This window comes from Aquarana catesbeiana, linkage group LG03 (genome assembly GCF_042186555.1).
Source record: "Aquarana catesbeiana isolate 2022-GZ linkage group LG03, ASM4218655v1, whole genome shotgun sequence".
NCBI classification, from domain to species: Eukaryota; Metazoa; Chordata; class Amphibia; order Anura; family Ranidae; genus Aquarana; species Aquarana catesbeiana.
In genome coordinates, this window is record NC_133326.1 from 664,414,155 (window position 1) to 664,431,767 (window position 17,613).

General features: G+C 40.6%; 1 protein-coding gene across 1 annotated transcript in view; it reads left to right on the top strand.

Moving 5' to 3' along the window:
- LOC141133434 (venom factor-like) overlaps positions 1-17,613 on the top strand; it is a 164,019-nt gene that overhangs the window by 57,680 nt on the left and 88,726 nt on the right. The window contains exons 16-19 of the mRNA XM_073622821.1: positions 2,704-2,778; positions 6,514-6,705; positions 9,440-9,551; positions 16,915-17,000. Coding sequence (XP_073478922.1) covers positions 2,704-2,778; positions 6,514-6,705; positions 9,440-9,551; positions 16,915-17,000 — 465 coding nt within the window. The remainder of the gene's footprint in view (positions 1-2,703; positions 2,779-6,513; positions 6,706-9,439; positions 9,552-16,914; positions 17,001-17,613) is intronic.

Consider the following 17,613-nt stretch of genomic DNA (forward strand, 5'->3'; position numbering starts at 1 on the left):
TAATTTTCCTATGCATGGAAACCCGGAAGTAACTGAAGAAATGTTAAAAAAAAAAAAATTTAAAACAAGTATATATATTATACCTTCCTATCTATTTATTAATGCTAGCAACATAAATATTGAAAATATTCAGTGTTGTAAAGCGCTGCGCAAACTGTTGGCGCTATATAAAACCTGTATAATAATAATAATAATAATAATTCAGTGTTGATTGAGAGAGTGAAGTTTCACTATAAAGTTTATGCTAGCCTCAACCACCTCTGAGCAAAGTATCAATATTATAGGTTACCTAAACTAAGGAGAATTACTTGTTGCAGTAACACTGTCTGAAGCTATCTGACTCTGAGTATATCCTCCTCGTTTAGCTCAATATAGAGGGCCCTGGTCTACAAACAGCTCCCTCTAGTGGTGGCAATGATGGATGCCAACACATCCAAGCCATTGTGCTGCAAATGGAATTTCCCCATGGTTCTTTGGAGGACACAGTAAATTGTTAAATTGGTGAATGCAATACACTGTATGTGTAAAGCGCAGTTATACTTTAAAGTGCAGTGAAACCCACTAATTTAGCTGTTTACCAAAACAGCTGTATTCAATGCATACCCTGGTCATAACTGCTAGAACTGCCAGTGTTCTTATTTCAGCTCCCAACCAAACTTTCAAGCCCTCAAGTGGCTGGTGTCATAGCTGATCACATTTACAGCACCATGTCAACTACAGATCCAAATGGAGGCTAAGATGACACCATCCTCAGCTGTATAGGATAGGAAGATTAAATAATTATTGTATATTGGTCCAGCTTGGACCAATGTAACTATGTGTATACCATACCTGTAGGATCCCTCTACAAGCTGGAAATCACTGTAGTAAACACCGCTACTCCAGTGATCTGCAATGGGATCTGGGTTCCTTGCTGCATTGTGAACACAAGAGGTCAGCTGCTGGGGATGGCACCATTCAGACCTCCAATGACTAAGGGTGTGGGGTGAAATGTGGCAGGGGGAGTGATTAGTTGGTGGAGACATGTAGGTTGAAGCTGATCCTTACTCGTATGTCAGGAAGTATTGGGATGCCTGCCTTTACACGCACATGAACTTTAATGGCACCCCAGTCTTACTCCGTAGGGTTCAATATTGAGTTGGCCCACCCTTTGCAGCTATAACAGCTTCAACTCTTCTGGGAAGGCTGTCCACAAGGCTTAGGAGTGTGTCTATGGGAATGTTTGACCATTCTACCATAAGTTTGTGAGGTCAGGCACTGATGTTGGATGAGAAGGACTGGCTCACAGTCTCCACTCTAATTCATCCCAAAGGTGTTTCTCGGGTTGAGGTCAGAACTCTTAGAAGACCAGTCAAGTTCCTCAAACCCAAACTTGCTTATTCATGTCTTTATGGACCTTGCTTTGTGCACTAGTCCTAATCATTTGGTGGAGGGGGGATTATGGTGTGAGGTTGTTTTTCAGGGGCTGGGCTTGGCCCCTTAGTTCCAGTGAAGGGTGCATAAGGCATCAGCATACCAAGACATTTTGGATGTTCATGCTTCCAACTTTGTGGGAACAATTTGGGGATGGCCCCTTCCTGTTTCAACGTGACTGCGCACCAGTGCACAAAGCAAGGTCCATAAAGACATGGATGAGAAGGTTTGGGGTGAAGGAACTTGACTGGCCTGAGTCCTGACCTCAACCCGATAGAACACCTTTGGGATGAATTAGAGCAGAGACTGTGAGCCAGGCCTTCTCATCCACATCAGTGCCTGACCTCACAAATGCACTTCTGGTAGAGTGGTCAAACATTCCCATAGACATACTCCTAAACCATGTGGACAGCCTTCCAGAAGAGTTGAAGCTGTTATAGCATTAAAGGGTGGGCCAACTCAATATTGAACCCTACGGACTAAGACTAGGATACCATTAAAGTTCATATGTGTGTAAAGGCAGGTGTCCCAATACTTTTGGTAATATAGTGTATATACATTATATCTACTATACTATTCAGAAAATGGTTTGAATGGGCAGGGCAGTGATATCACTAGGCAGCAGGGCAGCCGCTTGGCATAGGATCCAAAAGCTAGCGGGGATCACTGGAATAGTGTTTACTATGGTTTCCAGATTCTAGAGGGATCCCACAAGTATGCTATATGCATACATACATTGATCCAAGCTAGATGTAAAAAATGCCACACCTGGAATGTTTCTTTAAGTTCTGCTTTAAGGCTCCAAAGCAACTTAAAAATCCATTCTCTCTTCTGCTATCTGTTTTCAGTAAGTACACATTTTGGGTAATTATTTATAAAACTTTCCAGAAACTAGTACTACTTTAGTATCAATACAGCTCAGAACTATGTGGAGCAGTCTGAAATTTTCTACACAGTGCCATCCAAGTATAACATGGTGTGCAGCAAAATAATTTGTGTTGGTATGGAAATTTCCTAAACCACAACAGATCATTACAAGAGTAATTCTACTGTATATGACCAGGATTGTACCTGTTTAGAATACGATTTTCCTAAATTAAAATGGGCGCATCTATTGAGATACAAGCTACAGAGAGAGAGTTATAGCTAGCAGGGATACTGACAATGAAGGGATTTGCGGAGTGATACAATCTATGATAAAGAATCAGTCTTAGGATAAGACACCTGTGCCCTTCTATATTTTTTTGGAGTATACTTTTAACCTTTTTACCAAATTTTCTTTTCCTTCAGAACCTTTGTGCCAAGGAAGATTAAAGCGCAGACGACGTGACACAGCATTATTAATTCAAACAAAAAACTCTAAAGGTAAAACTTGGTTTTTGGTCAGGTTTATTTTAATTGTTTATTGAAGGTTTATGCATTTTTAAACTGATGTTCTATATTTTTTTTCTGTTGCTCTACGTATAAAATGTTTGTTTTACAAATAAACCATTCAAAACATGACAAAGGACTACCAAAGCACTATGAGTTAGCTAAATGGCACAGCCGAGGCTCTGTGCTTTGCAGCTACCTTTTGTCTGATTGAAACCTCAGACTGGGTCCTCCAATAAGGGATGTGAGGCTGTAGTGTTGACCCTTTCAGTTCTGTGTAAGAACATGTGCTGACAGGGAAACACAGGATACTTTCAGGTACTTTCAGCTCCCATTTGAGGTGTTACCTCACATCTGAGATCATTTAGAGGTCATTGGCAGGTGCACTTTCAGTTACTTCCTTCCAGGCATCAAGCTACTTAGAGCTGGTTTTGCATTCCTACTGACTTGTATGGCGAGAAAAGCAGTTCTAAAAGTCTGTTGGCACAGGATCAGGATGGTCAACCCTGATTTTTGCCCTCCCCTTGGAGCACCCCAACCACAATTTTTTTTTAAATGTACACATACAGTCTAAGGGTGAATATGTTCACAGAACAGAAAATCACATTAACAATCTCATTAGTGTTTTTCTGTTTGTTTATTGCAAAATGAGCAGGCTAGGGGCTGGTCCTTGACTTTACTCCTGGAGGTCAGAGAACTGGCTATTGTTTCTCGCAGGGGTACCTGGAGTTACAAATATTTTTGCAGGTCAAAGTTTTTACAGTATATGTACAGTATATGTGTACACGTGTATATACTGTATATGTATTACATGTATATACAGTATATGTATTTCAGGGGTGCATGAAGCTTTTTTTCCTAGAAATTAAATACAAATTGCCAGAAAATTTTAGGAGAATTTAAACCCAAATTTGGGGCAGTATTTTTATAATAAAATGTTTCCTTAGCCGTTGTATAAAATAAAAACAAAAATTTCAATTGAAGCACCACATCACTACTAAGAAGTCGAAATACAACTTTATTCTGATAAAGGGTAGAATCCAAAAAAGATTGTTAATGCATTTTGGGGGTCGAAGAGCACACCTTCATCAGGGCTTGATTGACAACAGTTCAAACCAACCAAAAGTAAACCGAAAGTAAACTGAACCTGCAATGGTATTCTTTTCCAGTGTGAATTTTAAGCATAGGTTTTTCAGCAGCTTGCTTGTTGTCAATCAAGCCCTGATGAATGGGGTGCTTTTGGACCACCAAAAAGGGTTAGCTTTTTTGGATTGTACCCCTGACTTTTATCGGAATAAAGTTGTATCTGAACCTCTTAGTAGTGGTGAGGAGCTTCAATTTCAACTTTGTTACATTACACTACAAGCCAAAGAGACTTTGTTCAAAATCCCAAAACTATACCTCTCACATGTGTACAGATAGAGATAGTGGCGCTAGTATAAATTGTGTGCATTAATGAGTCAAAGCTACATGATGCCTATGATCCTCTAATTATACATACAAAAATTAATAACATGGAAAATAAATTTTTTAGTTATCAACACCCAGTGAAAAGTGTCACTAAAGATAATAAATTGCAAGAAGTAAATGCGTATATAATCAAGCTTAACAGTTGTTTTTCAATCTTCTTGTGATAAATCTTCTACTCTTCCACCACACCACCGTGATAGTGACATCACTCCCTCTGAAGAACGCACTCACCAGATTGTATAGCCTCCCACTCTCGTGTTTGGCAAAACAGCAATTGAACCACACCTGGGTTGCATGTGATGAACCGTGAATCCAATTAAGCCAGCTCCATATGTGAAAAATAAATGAATAAAGTGCTCCACATAGCGTGATACCATTTTGACAGATTTATTAAAATCACTCCAAACACACTTAAATGGTTACACTCACTTTTAAACTAAAACAAAAAAGCCTTTTAGCAAATCCACAGCAAGCACAGCAAGCAACAGGATCAGTGATCCAACGGTGCACCGCGGTCACAGCAGACCTGAAGTGTGAACTGGTGTATCTCTCACCCAACCTTCTAAGGCCCAGCAATCCGATTGGTGTAGTCCTCCTCAGATGTCAGCATCTAATGTCAGTGCGATGGAATGCCGTGTAACCACGTCTCAGACATGTTTCGTCGAAAAGACTTCTTCAAATGGGATTGGCTACATGGACGGTCCATCAATCCTTATATACTACCTCTGCTCAATCATGTGATCATCATCAGTCATATGACCTCCTGCTCTGCACATGCGCACACATCGTGTCCCCATGACCGCGAAGCACGGTACAAAGACTGAATGAATTGTGGGATCACAAACATATTAATGGTGTATTGTTAGAATGCTACGTCCAGTATTATCATCTATGACATATCCAAACTTATAATCCACCACTAATTACAGTAATAATGTGGAAAAGCAACCAATAAAAGTGAATAAATCAAGGTTATTTATTATTAAATTAAAATAAACGTTTCAACAGGAGATAATAAATGTATCTAGTTAAAATATAAGCTATATATACTAGTCATGATACTATCATACAGCTACATAGGACAAACCATGACTGAACCACAATCTGATCCCATTAATATTAAAAATATGGATGACTGCAAGTGAAACTTTTTTGGTTCAATTGCTGTTTTGCCGAACACGAGAGTGGGAGGCTATACAATCTGGTGAGTGCGCTCTTCATAGGGAGTGGTGTCACTATCACGGTGGTGTGGTGGAAGAGTAGAAGATTTATCACAAGAAGATTGAAAAACAACTGTTAACCTTGATTATATACGCATTTGCTTCTTGCAATTTATTATCTATAGTGACACTTTTCACTGGGTGTTGATAACTAAAAAAATTATTTTCCATGTTATTAATTTTTGTATGTATAATTAGAGGTTTATAGGCATCATGTAGCTTTGACTCAATAATTCACACAATTTATACTAGCGCCACTATCTCTATCTGTACACATGTGAGAGGTATAGTTTGGGGATTTTGAACAAATTCATGAATTTATTTATTTAAGTGGCAGCTTTTTTTCACTGTACATTTTGTATGTACACACATTTTGTATTCATTTACACATTTTTTATAAGCTTTTCACTTCTCTTTGGCGCAGTGGAGTAAGAGGGATTCAGGGGCGGTTCATTTGTATATCTCTTGCTACAAAGCAAAGCCAAGGAGACTGTTGGGATCCTCTTGGGTATGGAAGCTGCCTGCCCAGCAACCAGATAGTTTACATCAACATCAATACTTTAAGATAGCAATACCAGTGATAACCCTACAGGTCCAGCGATATTTTTCCACTTTCCTCAAATATGAAATAAATTAAAAAACGCAATACTCACCTTCAATTTGGAGCTGTCCCCCATAGTACCTCCTCTAACGTGGGACTCCTTCCTAAGGTTTCCTTCATTTACGGTGTATTGATGCAGAGAGCTTTACGTCATTATGACAGTATTACTCTCTGCATCATCAGAGGAACACCCAGACAACAGGCAAAGAAGTAAAAGAAAAGGGTATGTGTAAAAAAAAGCAAAACATGCTGCTTGGGGTCCTTCAGGGACAAGGAAGGGTGGTTGGTTGATGACCGGAGGCGAAAGTTGAAAGTTGGGCTCTTGGAATATGTTCTTCCAGATTGTTAACACCATGAATAGAGCACGGATCAAGTAACACAGGAGATCTTGACATTAAAACGTTTACTGTAACATCTTTTCCTTGTCTATTTTTGCAGCATCGGCCTATGAAGGTCTTGAGAAGACGTGCTGTGAAGATGGCATGAGAACTTTACCGATGAAGATCAGCTGCGAGCGGCGTTCTAGAAACATTGCAGATGGAGAAAAGTGCATTACCGCCTTCCTGGACTGCTGCAGACACATTGAGAAGATAAGAGAATCCGAGAGCGTAAAAAACACACTTGAAAGAAGTAAGGTGACACTATACAGAGAAATTAGAACTTCCTTTTATCACCATAAGATATATTTATAAAACATTTGTTGGATGAATACCACACACATTCATGCAGGCTGGACCAAATTTCCCCATATTTTCTGTAATAGATTAGTTCCTATGATCATTAGTTCCATCTAGATGTCAAAATACGATAGCATTTCTCATTGAGATATTTCAGAAAACTGCATCACACTTTGGCCACTAGATGGAGCTGACAAACATAGGAATGAATCTATTACAAAACATTCATGGAAAATGTATCTGGCCTGTAGTGTAGTGCTGTAGCCTGTAGTGCTGTATCACCGGTATCATTTTTAACCGATTATGCCTTTTTTTTTTTTTCTTACTATAAATCAGCTTTTCTCAACCTTCCCAACCAAGAGGAACCCTTGAAATAATTTTGAGGTCTTAATGATCCCCTGCTAAAACCAATTAATTGGGAGTCAGTGGGGAAAATGCCCCTTACTTTGGGGCTCAGTAGGAAGAATTAAATTCTTACAGTGGTGGTCAAAATGCCACCCTTACGGACAGCTAAAAAGATAATTGGGTCATACTGTTGGTTTTGCCAAGTAGCATTGGCCTTGGAACTATGCAGGCATCATCAGATGGGAGGTCAACCAGCCACAGCTCAAAAAAACCCCTAGTAACCTCTGGAGGAATCCTAGGGTTCTATAGAACGCTGGTTGGGAATGGCTGGTATAAATTAACATTCTGCCCTCTTTTTCTGTTGTTCTCTGCTGGCATAGCTGAATAATGGCCACAGACCTCATAACAAGCTTCCTTGAGAGGGTGTGGGTGACCTAGTCAGGTAAAGTGCACTGGACAGCGTGTTCACTCTCTGCTGTCTACTGGACTATTTTTGTGGCTTCAGTTGGGCTCTAATTATAGTGAAACATATATAAAAGTTTTAAATGTAGGAAATATACTATGAAATTACGTTATTGACCTCAATATACTATATATATTTTTTTCTCTACTCTGGATTAAGTGAGGCAGTATTTAATCCTTCACTAGGTCTATAACACTGTCTGTGACCTCAACAAGCAGATATCTCCTTTTTTGCAACAGCCAAGACCTGAACTGGACCTCCTGGCCTTTCTTCATTGAAGGCTGGATTTACCATTAGGAACTATAGGCCTGTGCATATAGGCAACAGAGGGGGAGAGGTGGCTTCTCTGGGTACACATGTAAAAGAAAAGTTTCCTCAAAAAGCGGGACTTTAAAGGACCATGAACACTCAAAAAGTAATGTTTAATAAGAAGTATAAATTTTATTGGTTAACATCATCTCAAAGAAAAAAGCTAAAACACAAGATGACACTGAAGTACACATGAAATGGAAACATAAACAGGTGGAAGAGGCCCAAACCAACTGTCAGACAGACAGGTAAAATCCAATGCGTTTCGACATGTGAAGTAAGGGTCTTCTACAGGGTAAAAAGGGAAAGGCTGAAAAACTTCCATATACAATAAATATGAACAATCTCATGTGCTTGACGCTGTGAGAACTGGAGATCAACTACTCAAGGCAAGAAAGAACAAACAAGGATGTCCATATGAAGAAACCAGCAGAATGTCAGGTAAGATGCAAAGTCCTCCTTAAAAACAACATTGATAGGTCTATACCGTGGTTAAAGATGATACTATAGTCAATTAAGGAGTGTCTTTTGGTTATCCTTCCTACCTTTGAGCCAGTGCATTCCTCCTTGTTCCTTTTACCTTCCCGTTCACTTTACCCCTGGTCTGCCCCTTATACTCCTTTTTGGGCGATATTCTGGTGGCACACGGGAGGACTTTGCATCTTACCTGACATTCTGCTGGTTTCTTCATGTGGACATCCTTGTTTGTTCTTTCTTGCCTTGAACAGTTGATCTACAGTTCTCACAGCTTCAAACACATGAGATTGTTCGTATTTATCCGGAAGTCTTTCATCCCTTTCCCCTTTTTCCCTGAAGAAGACCCTTACTTCACAAGTCGAAACACGTTGGATTTACCTGTCTGTCTGGAAGTTGGTTTGGGCCTCTTCCACTTTTTATGTTTCAATTTCATGTGTACTTCAGTGTCATCATGTGTTTTAGCTTTTTTCTGTGATATGATGTTAACCAATAAAATTTATACTTCTTACTAAACATTACCGTACTTTTTGAATGTTCATGGTCCTTTAAATTCCTGCTTTTTGAGGAAACTTTTCTTTTACATGTTGTACAAGGGATGTGGACCTGAACCTCGATTTTCCCATCCAATTAGTCTTATCCACTTTTTGTCCATCTCTGGGTACACATAATATCAGCACTGCTATGATCAGTGAAAATAAAATCAGCTGATATACAATATGTGAGCTTTTCTCAACTAGGGTTCCTTCAGTGGTTTCTAGGGGTTCCTTGAGCAATGAGTAATAGCTGCCTCTTAGATGAGTATGGCCTCATTTCGACGTGTGGTTGGGGAGGCAGTAACAATACACACTCCCCAACTGCCCCCCCCCAACCCCCTTATGCTGCAATAGTCAGTGGATGGAGGTGCTTGTATGCTGCAGTTGTGATGCTTTGCTTTGTGCCAAGGGTAGTGACACCAGTATGTTGGTGATGCTGGTCCTAGTAGACTCACCTTAGATATTTCTAGAGCTTGCACCAGACAGTAGGGTCAATCATTTCTCTAATAAATAACTAATAATAATAGTTGTAAAATCTGTGTTTTTTTTTTTTTTTTCAGGTGATGCGGACCTTGATTACATTGATGATGCTGACATAATCTCCAGGTCGGAATTCGTAGAAAGCTTTTTCTGGAAGATAGAGACAATGAATGAAGCACCAGATGCTAATGGGTGAGTGAAGGTCCTTGGGATATATTCATAAGGCTGTTATATCAAATGGTTGTATATACTTAGTAAAGCATTGGCTTTTTATTTGCATTCAATATGTTGGCAAGTAAAAGGTTAAAGGAAATCCTAACAATGAACTTTTCCTTAAAAGCCTTTTGCTATACAGTATCTGTTTGAGAGCAGGTCCTTGAAAGCACCACCCAGTGTGGTGTACAGAATGGTTTACAGAATGCTTTTGTGGTCCCTTTAAGGGGAGTGGTTTGAAGACCTTGTTGAGCACTCAGGGTATCAGGACTTGGATCACCTGCTGGTGGCACTGTGGTTTTCTTAGCGGAAGCTTGTCATTCCATTGTCCACCGGCAGGTATCCGGGCTGGGAGGCTACTTAGGTCCTTCCCTTTTGTGTCTTTTTGCTCCAGTGTTATGTCAGGAATCAGCAGCAGAGATGGCCAGATCTGCATGGAAACGCGATTTATTCACAGTGAAACTAAAACCATTGAAAAACCAACACACAGCAAACAAAAAATAACATGAACTAAAAACCCAATGACAGAATACCTGACTAATAACTAACAAACAGAAACCATAACTAACAACTACCTATATGCAATATATACAAAATGAGGAACACATAAAAGCAAAGAAAACTGGAGATGCAGGAAGCAGATGAGAAGGGGGAACCAAAACTAAGATCAGGAACAAGGAAAAGCAGGTACAAGGCAGCAGGATACAGAGTATAGGACAGGAGCAAGAGCAGGATCTAAGGCAAACCGCATCTGGCAGCAAGAAAAGCAAAACACTGGAGCAAAAATGCACTAAAAGGGGAGGATCTAAATACCTTCCCAGCAGCCAGCATCAGGTGGAAACTGTTACTGGGGTCAGCTGGCTTCTGGGAGACACCCACTGATGGACACTGGAATTACAACCCTCCGCCCAGAGAACCACAGTGCCACCAGCAGGTGATCCAGGTCCTAACACAGGGGTTCTAACCCATGCAAGATGAGGGGTTCTGGAATAGTCTGGTTGGAGACGATTGATTTTCAGTAGTCTCTGGATTGGTAAGTCCTTAATAGAGAACCCAGAATTCGGAAGTTCGGAGAGACATTTGAGGTAGAAAAGAAGATCCAAACCCTGATTACAGGGACTTTGGTCCTGAAGGGGTTAACCCATCAGCATATGAGTCCAGAAAAGGAACAGGAAACGGCCATTACCTGTCTGTAAGGGAGTGTGAAGGAGCAAGAGTGATGGACTGCTTGTGAAAGAGATGGCTAAGTTGCTGGTGACTTGGCCTTTGGAAGCCCTGGAGCAGTCGGGGACTTTAACTCTGCATGTGACAAGGTTTATGTGGCGGTGAACATTATTTTTATTTTGTAGTACCAACACACAGGGCAGCCATCAGAAATTGTGGGGTCCCTTACACAGCTTTAGGCCTGGGCCTCCCCGGGCCTGACTGCCAACATTCCCCACTGGTTGTCCTAACGAATCCGCCGACTGGCCATCCCACGTCCTCCTTCTTCTCCATCCCATGTCCTCTTTGTCCTCCTGCAATCCCATCTCCTCCATCCCATGTACTCCTACTCCAGTCCCATCTCCTCTATCCCACATCCTCCTCCTTCTCCAGTCCTATCTCTTCCATCCCACATCCTCCTTCTTCTGCAGTCCCATCTCCTCCATCCCATGTGCTCCTTCTCCAGTCCCATCTTCTCCATCCCACATCCTCCCCCATTCCCATCTCCTCCATTCCATGTCCTCCTCCTCCAGTCCCATCTCCTCCATCCCATGTACTCCTACTTCAGTCCCATCATCTCCAGCCCACACCCTCCTCCTCCTCCAGTCCCATCTCCTCCATCTCATTCCTCCTCCAGTTCCATCTCCTCCATGCCGTGTACTCCTACTTCAGTCCCATCTCCTCCATCCCACATCCTCCTCTTCCAGTTCTATCATCTCCATCGCACATCCTCCTCCTCCTGCAGTCCTATCGCCTGCATCCCATGTACTCCTACTCTAGTTGCATCTCCTCCATCCCAAATCCTTCTCCAGTCCCATCTCCTCCATCCCATGTCCTCCTCCTCCTGCAGTCCCATCTCCTCCATCCCATGTACTCCTACTCCAGTCCCATCTCCTCCCTTCCACATCCTCCTCCTGCAGTCACATCTACTCCATCCCATGTACTCTTACTCCAGTCAAATGTCCCTTGGTCCAAATCCTGGTCCTCCGGTCCCATCTCCTCCATCCCATTTTCTCCTTCAGTCCCTTCTCCTACTACCACAGGAGGGAGGAAGTGGGACAGGAAGGGAGTAGTGGGACAGATGGGGGGCAGTGGGATAGGAGGGGGAAGTGAGACAGGAGGGGGGATAGTCACAGGAGAAGAGCAGTGTGACAGGAGGGGGGCATTGTGACAGGAGGGGGTAGCTGGATGAAATGGGGGCATCGGGACAGGCGGAGGGCTGCGGAACTGGAGGGGAAAGTGTCATGGGAGGAGGTCAGAGGGACAAAGGTGGGGCAGCAGGACAGGAGGGGGACAGCAGGACTGGAGGGGGAAGTGTCATGGAATGAGAACAGCGGAACAGGTGGGGATAGCGGGAAAGGTGAGGGGGCAGTATCACAGGTTAGAGGCAATGTCTCAGGTGAGGGGCAGCTGGACAAGTGTGAGGCAGTGTCACAGGTGGGAGGCAGCTGGACAGGTGGGAGGCAGTGTCACAGATGGACTTATAAGTGCAATGATAAAACCTACAAATGAATATCCAGTAAAAATCAACTAATGTATTGCAATATAGTAGTGATGGTGTCACCCCTCTGCAAAAATATTTGAGAAATTGCAGAGCTTCAATGTGCAAATAATGGTGAAATCCCCTACATTCAATAATAATAACAGAGATGCAAATCAACCAGTGTATTAGAACATACTAGTGATGGTGTCACCCTCTCTGCAAAAGGTAAGAAATATTGCAGAGCTGCAATGTGCAAATAATGGTGAAACCCCCTATATATGATTATAATAAAATGTAAAATATGTACATCAATTGTACATTTTATTATGATCATATATAGGGGGTTTCACCATTGTTTTCACATTGAAGCTCTGCAATTTCTCAAGTATTTTTGCAGAGGGGGTGACACCATCACTACTATGTTGCAATAAATTGGTTGTTTTGCACTGGATATTATTTTATAGGTTTTACCATTGCACTTATAAGTCCATTTGTAGAATTGTATAGATGACGTGTAGGGTTGTGCTGCATTTGTTGGCTTTTTTATTGGTATACAGAGGCCAGGACATACTGATCACCATTGTACGCCATGAAGAAACCTCCACTTGCTGACCACGCCCACTTGCTGTACACATCCACTTTTTGGCCACACGCACAGGTAGCGCACCCCATCCCTCCCTCCAAGTTTTTTCTCTATCTTATCTTCATAACATTTGGTAGTCATATCCCAAAAAATTGTAAGTATTTTTTTTTTCTTATCTCATTGATGAAATGTGAGAAATAACGTACAATCATTCCATAAACACATACCACATACACTGCATATATCATTTGAGGAAAATATGCTTATAAAATAGTTTACCATTTGCCAATAAAAAAAAATAAAAATGTCCCCGGATTTGATTTAAAAAATCTGGTCACCTTAGCATAGGACTGCCTAAATTTACCTGCGCTGACAGTACAAAAACAAACCCATTACTCTAGCACCTACCTACCTAAGGTAGAGGGTGCTACATTTATGTGAACATTAAAGTTAAACCACCCTTATAAACATTACCAACATTTTTTTTTGGCACCATCAAGGACCAGCCAATACTGTAACAAAATTACAACATACCCCACAAGTCCCCAATCCTCTTCCTATACCTCAATTCCCCAAACATATGCACTTCTAAGCATAGCCATAACCACACTGTAATGCCTTGTACACACGATCAGATTGTTGGCCAACAAAACCATAGAATTTTGTCCGAAGGGTGTTGGCTCAAACTTGTCTTGTGTACAGACAGCCACACAAATGATGGCCAACAATTATGAACGTACTGACATACTACGTGGTTTTTCAGCTCTTTAGCGCCACCCTTTGGGCTCCTTCTGCTAATTTCGTGTTAGTAGAAGTTTGGTGAGTGTTGTTACGTACTTTTCTTATTGCGTTTTTTAATTTAGCGCTTTTCAGTTCACGCTTTTCAGTTAGTTTCTGAACGGCCGTTCGTCAACAAGACATGTTGCGGAATCGGAGGAGATAACGTGTTATTTATTATTGGCCTTGGAGTTATTGCTTTGACATTATTTTTTTGGTTGAATAATGATTTGATTTGTTATATTTTCTATATTTTTGGATGCATAGAATGCACTTTTTGGTTAAGTACTATTAGCAGCATGTCTAATTTTTTTTTTTTTTAATGCACAGTAAAAAAATTGTGTAGAATAATACTTGGCTATTTGTTTTACTTCAAATGACAGTTTGGGAGTAGCAGTTACATTTTAAAAAATACAATGTAAAATTGACAAGGGACACCAATTGTATCTTTGATCTTAAAAACTGCGGGATAATGGTGTTGTGGTAACTTGCACAAATTAAAAAAAAAAAAAACTAAAAACATAATAATATTATTCTTGATATCACTAGAAAAAAAAAGCCTTTGAAAATTTGTTTGCAATAATTCCATCAGTGTCACCAGCAAAGCAGCTTCATTATTATCCCATTAAAGAGAATGTGCACTGCATTTGGAGATTTCATAATTTGCCGCGTCACGAATGTTAATTCTCCATTACAAACGCTAGTTTACAAGACCGACCGCTTCTGGCTCGTCCTTGCTTCCAAGCATGCGTGTTTGTACGTTGGACTTTTGTCTGACGGACTTGTGTACACATGATCGGAAAATCCGACAACAGACATTTGTTGGCCGCTAATTTAAAAACATGCTAGCCAACATTTGATGGCAGAAAGTCCAACAACAATTGTCCGATGGAGCGTACACAAGGTCGGATTTTCCGCCAACAGCCTGACATCCAACATTTCCCATCGGAAAGTCAGATCGTGTGTACGGGCCTTTACGAAGGCGGCGGACAGGTGGGCCAGATTGCTCTCCTCGCTGTTTGCTCCTCCTCAAGGTCACCCTAGGTTATAACCACCTCCCCACTCTACTCCTTAAGTCATATTCTTAAATTATTCCTCACCCATTCTTAACCCCTTTCCTACTTTCCAGCCCACGGTGTCATGTGTCTTTTCTCTTAGGGCAGCCCCTCTGCCTGTGCTCACTGTTTTCAGCTATCAGTTTCACAAATGCTGCCCAATTCTCTCGGTGGACTACAGAACCACCTCCCACTTGATATAACGAAGACAGGGGAGGAAGAGGTTCTGTAGTCTTAATACCATTCCTCTTCTGGGGTGACAACTCTGCTCCCCCATTGATACAGTTAGGTGAGTGAGTGCTGCCACCATATGAAATGATGTTTATTACTACTACAACCCCTGGCAAAAATTATGGAATCACCAGTCCCTGAGGATGTTCCTTCAGTTGTTTATTGTTGTAGAAAAAAAGCAGATCACAGACATGGCCAAAATCTAAAAGCATTTCAAATGGCAACTTTCTGGCTTTAAGAAACACTAAAAGAAATCAAGAAAAATAATTGTGGTGGCCAGTAACAGTTAGATTTATAGAACAAGCACGGGGAATAAATTATGGAATCACTCAATTCTGAGGAAAAAATTATGGAATCATGAAAAACAAACAAACAAAATAACACTCCAACACATCACTAGTACTTTGTTGCACCACCTCTGGTTTTTATAACTGCTTGCAGTCTCTGAGGCGTTGACTTAATGAGTGATAAACAGTACTCTTCATCAATCTGGCTCCAGCCTTCTCTGATTGCTGTTGCCAAATCATCTTTGCAGGTTGGAGCCTTGTCATGGACCATTTTCTTTAACTTCCACCATAGATTTTCAATTGGATTGAGATCCGAACTATTTGCAGGCCATGACTTTGACCTTATGTGTCTTTCTTCAATTAATTTTTTCACAGTTTTTGCTCTATGGCAAGATGCATTATCATCTTATAAATGATTTCATCATCCCCAAACATCCTTTCAATAGATGGGATAAGAAAAGTGTCCAAAATTTCAATGTAAACCTGTGCATTTATTAAAGATTTAATGACAGCCATCTCCCCAGTGCCTTTACCTGACATGCAGCCCCATATCATAATTGACTGTGGAAATTTGCATGTTTTCTTCAGACAGTCGTCTGCATAAATCTCATTGGAACGGCACCAAACAAAAGTTCCAGCATCACCTTCCCAATGCAGATTTGAGATTCATCACTGAATATGACTTTCATCCAATCATCCACAGTCCACGATTGCCTTTCCTTAGCCCATTGTAACCTTGTTTTTTTGTGTTTAGGTGTTAGAGATGGCTTTCTTTTAGCTTTTCTGTATGTAAATCCCATTTCCTTTAGGCGGTTTCTTACAGTCCGGTCACAGATGTTGACTCCAGTTTCCTCCCATTTGTTCCCCATTTGTTTTGTTGTACATTTTCTGTTTTCAAGGCATATTGCTTTAAGTTTTCTGTCTTGACGCTTTGATGTCTTACTTGGTCTACCAGTATGCTTGCCTTTAACCACCTTCCCATGTTGTTTGTATTTGGTCCATGTTTTAGACACAGCCGACTGTGAACAATCAACATCTTGTGCAACACTGCGTGATGATTTACCCTCTTTACCTACATACTAACAAGCAGATTTAATCTGATGCAGGTGTTAGTGTTTGTAATGAAAATTTACAGGGTGATTCCATAATTTTTTCCTCAGAATTGAGCGATTCCATAATTTATTCCCTGTGCTTGTTCTATAAATCTAACTGTTACTGGCCACCACAATTATTTTTCTTTATTTCTTTTAGTGTTTCTTAAAGCCAGAAAGTTGCCATTTGAAATGCTTTTAGATTTTGGCCATGTCTGCGATCTGCTTTTTTTCTACAACAATAAACAAGTGAAGGAACATCCTCAGGGACTGGTGATTCCATATTTTTTGCCAGGGGTTGTAGGATCACAAAAAGAAAAAAGGCAGCCACCAATTCTAAGGGCTGATATGCCGCATTAGACTTCTTCTATGGTTTTATCCTATCAGGAAATTGTGTTAGGGCTACAAAACGCCTCATCTCTATAACCTGATGGGGTGGGGGTGGGGGTGTGTGTTCTGTAGTTCACAAAGCTGATAACATTACCACTATGAAAAATTAATTGATGTTATTGTTGGGTTTCTCCACTTTTTTAAGCTGTGTTCTGTTATATTTCAACTTTGAGAGAAAATTTTCCCTATATTTCTCCTTTGGGAGAAAAAAATGTTCTAAATAAATATTTCTTCTAAAACAGGGTTTCAACCAAGAGTCTCAGCCTCTTCTTAAAAGATTCAATCACTACATGGGAGGTTTTGGCTGTGAGTTTGTCTGAAAACAAAGGTAAGCTTTTATATCCCATATAGAAGATGTTTTAGCGCTATCACAATTTTTGAAAATAATATTGAAGATGTAAAATAAAAAGTTATTTCCATCCTCAAAAGCTGTCACTCTGACATCACAAACCGTTTAGATAGTACCAAGGTGACACCAGCTGTATGCCTTCAGAATCAAGCTGGATTTTTGGGATGAACAAAAACCCGCTCACCCCTGATGCTGAAGGGCACAATAATTTTTTTTTAAAAGAAAATGTTGAATAAAAATACTCAATAATTTAGGAAACACTTGAAATAAATCCAAAAAACATTGCAGGACACATTTCAAAATTATGTACTGTACATCTCCTTATGTTTCAGAATATAGAACTGAATTGTGACCTTCAACAGAGCCCTTGACTCTGGATGCAACACGTGTTTGTGAACGTAATAATTAATTTATAGAAAACATTTTAGCCACAAAATAGATATTATTCTCAAAAGAGAAGAACTGAGCAGATAAAAGACCAACCATATTTCCTTGGAAAGAGGAATTAATCCCGTGTACTGGGTGTTGTCATAATGTGCAAGTCCGCGTAGGATACTTGCACAATATGGCACATTTCCCCATTTACGTGTGC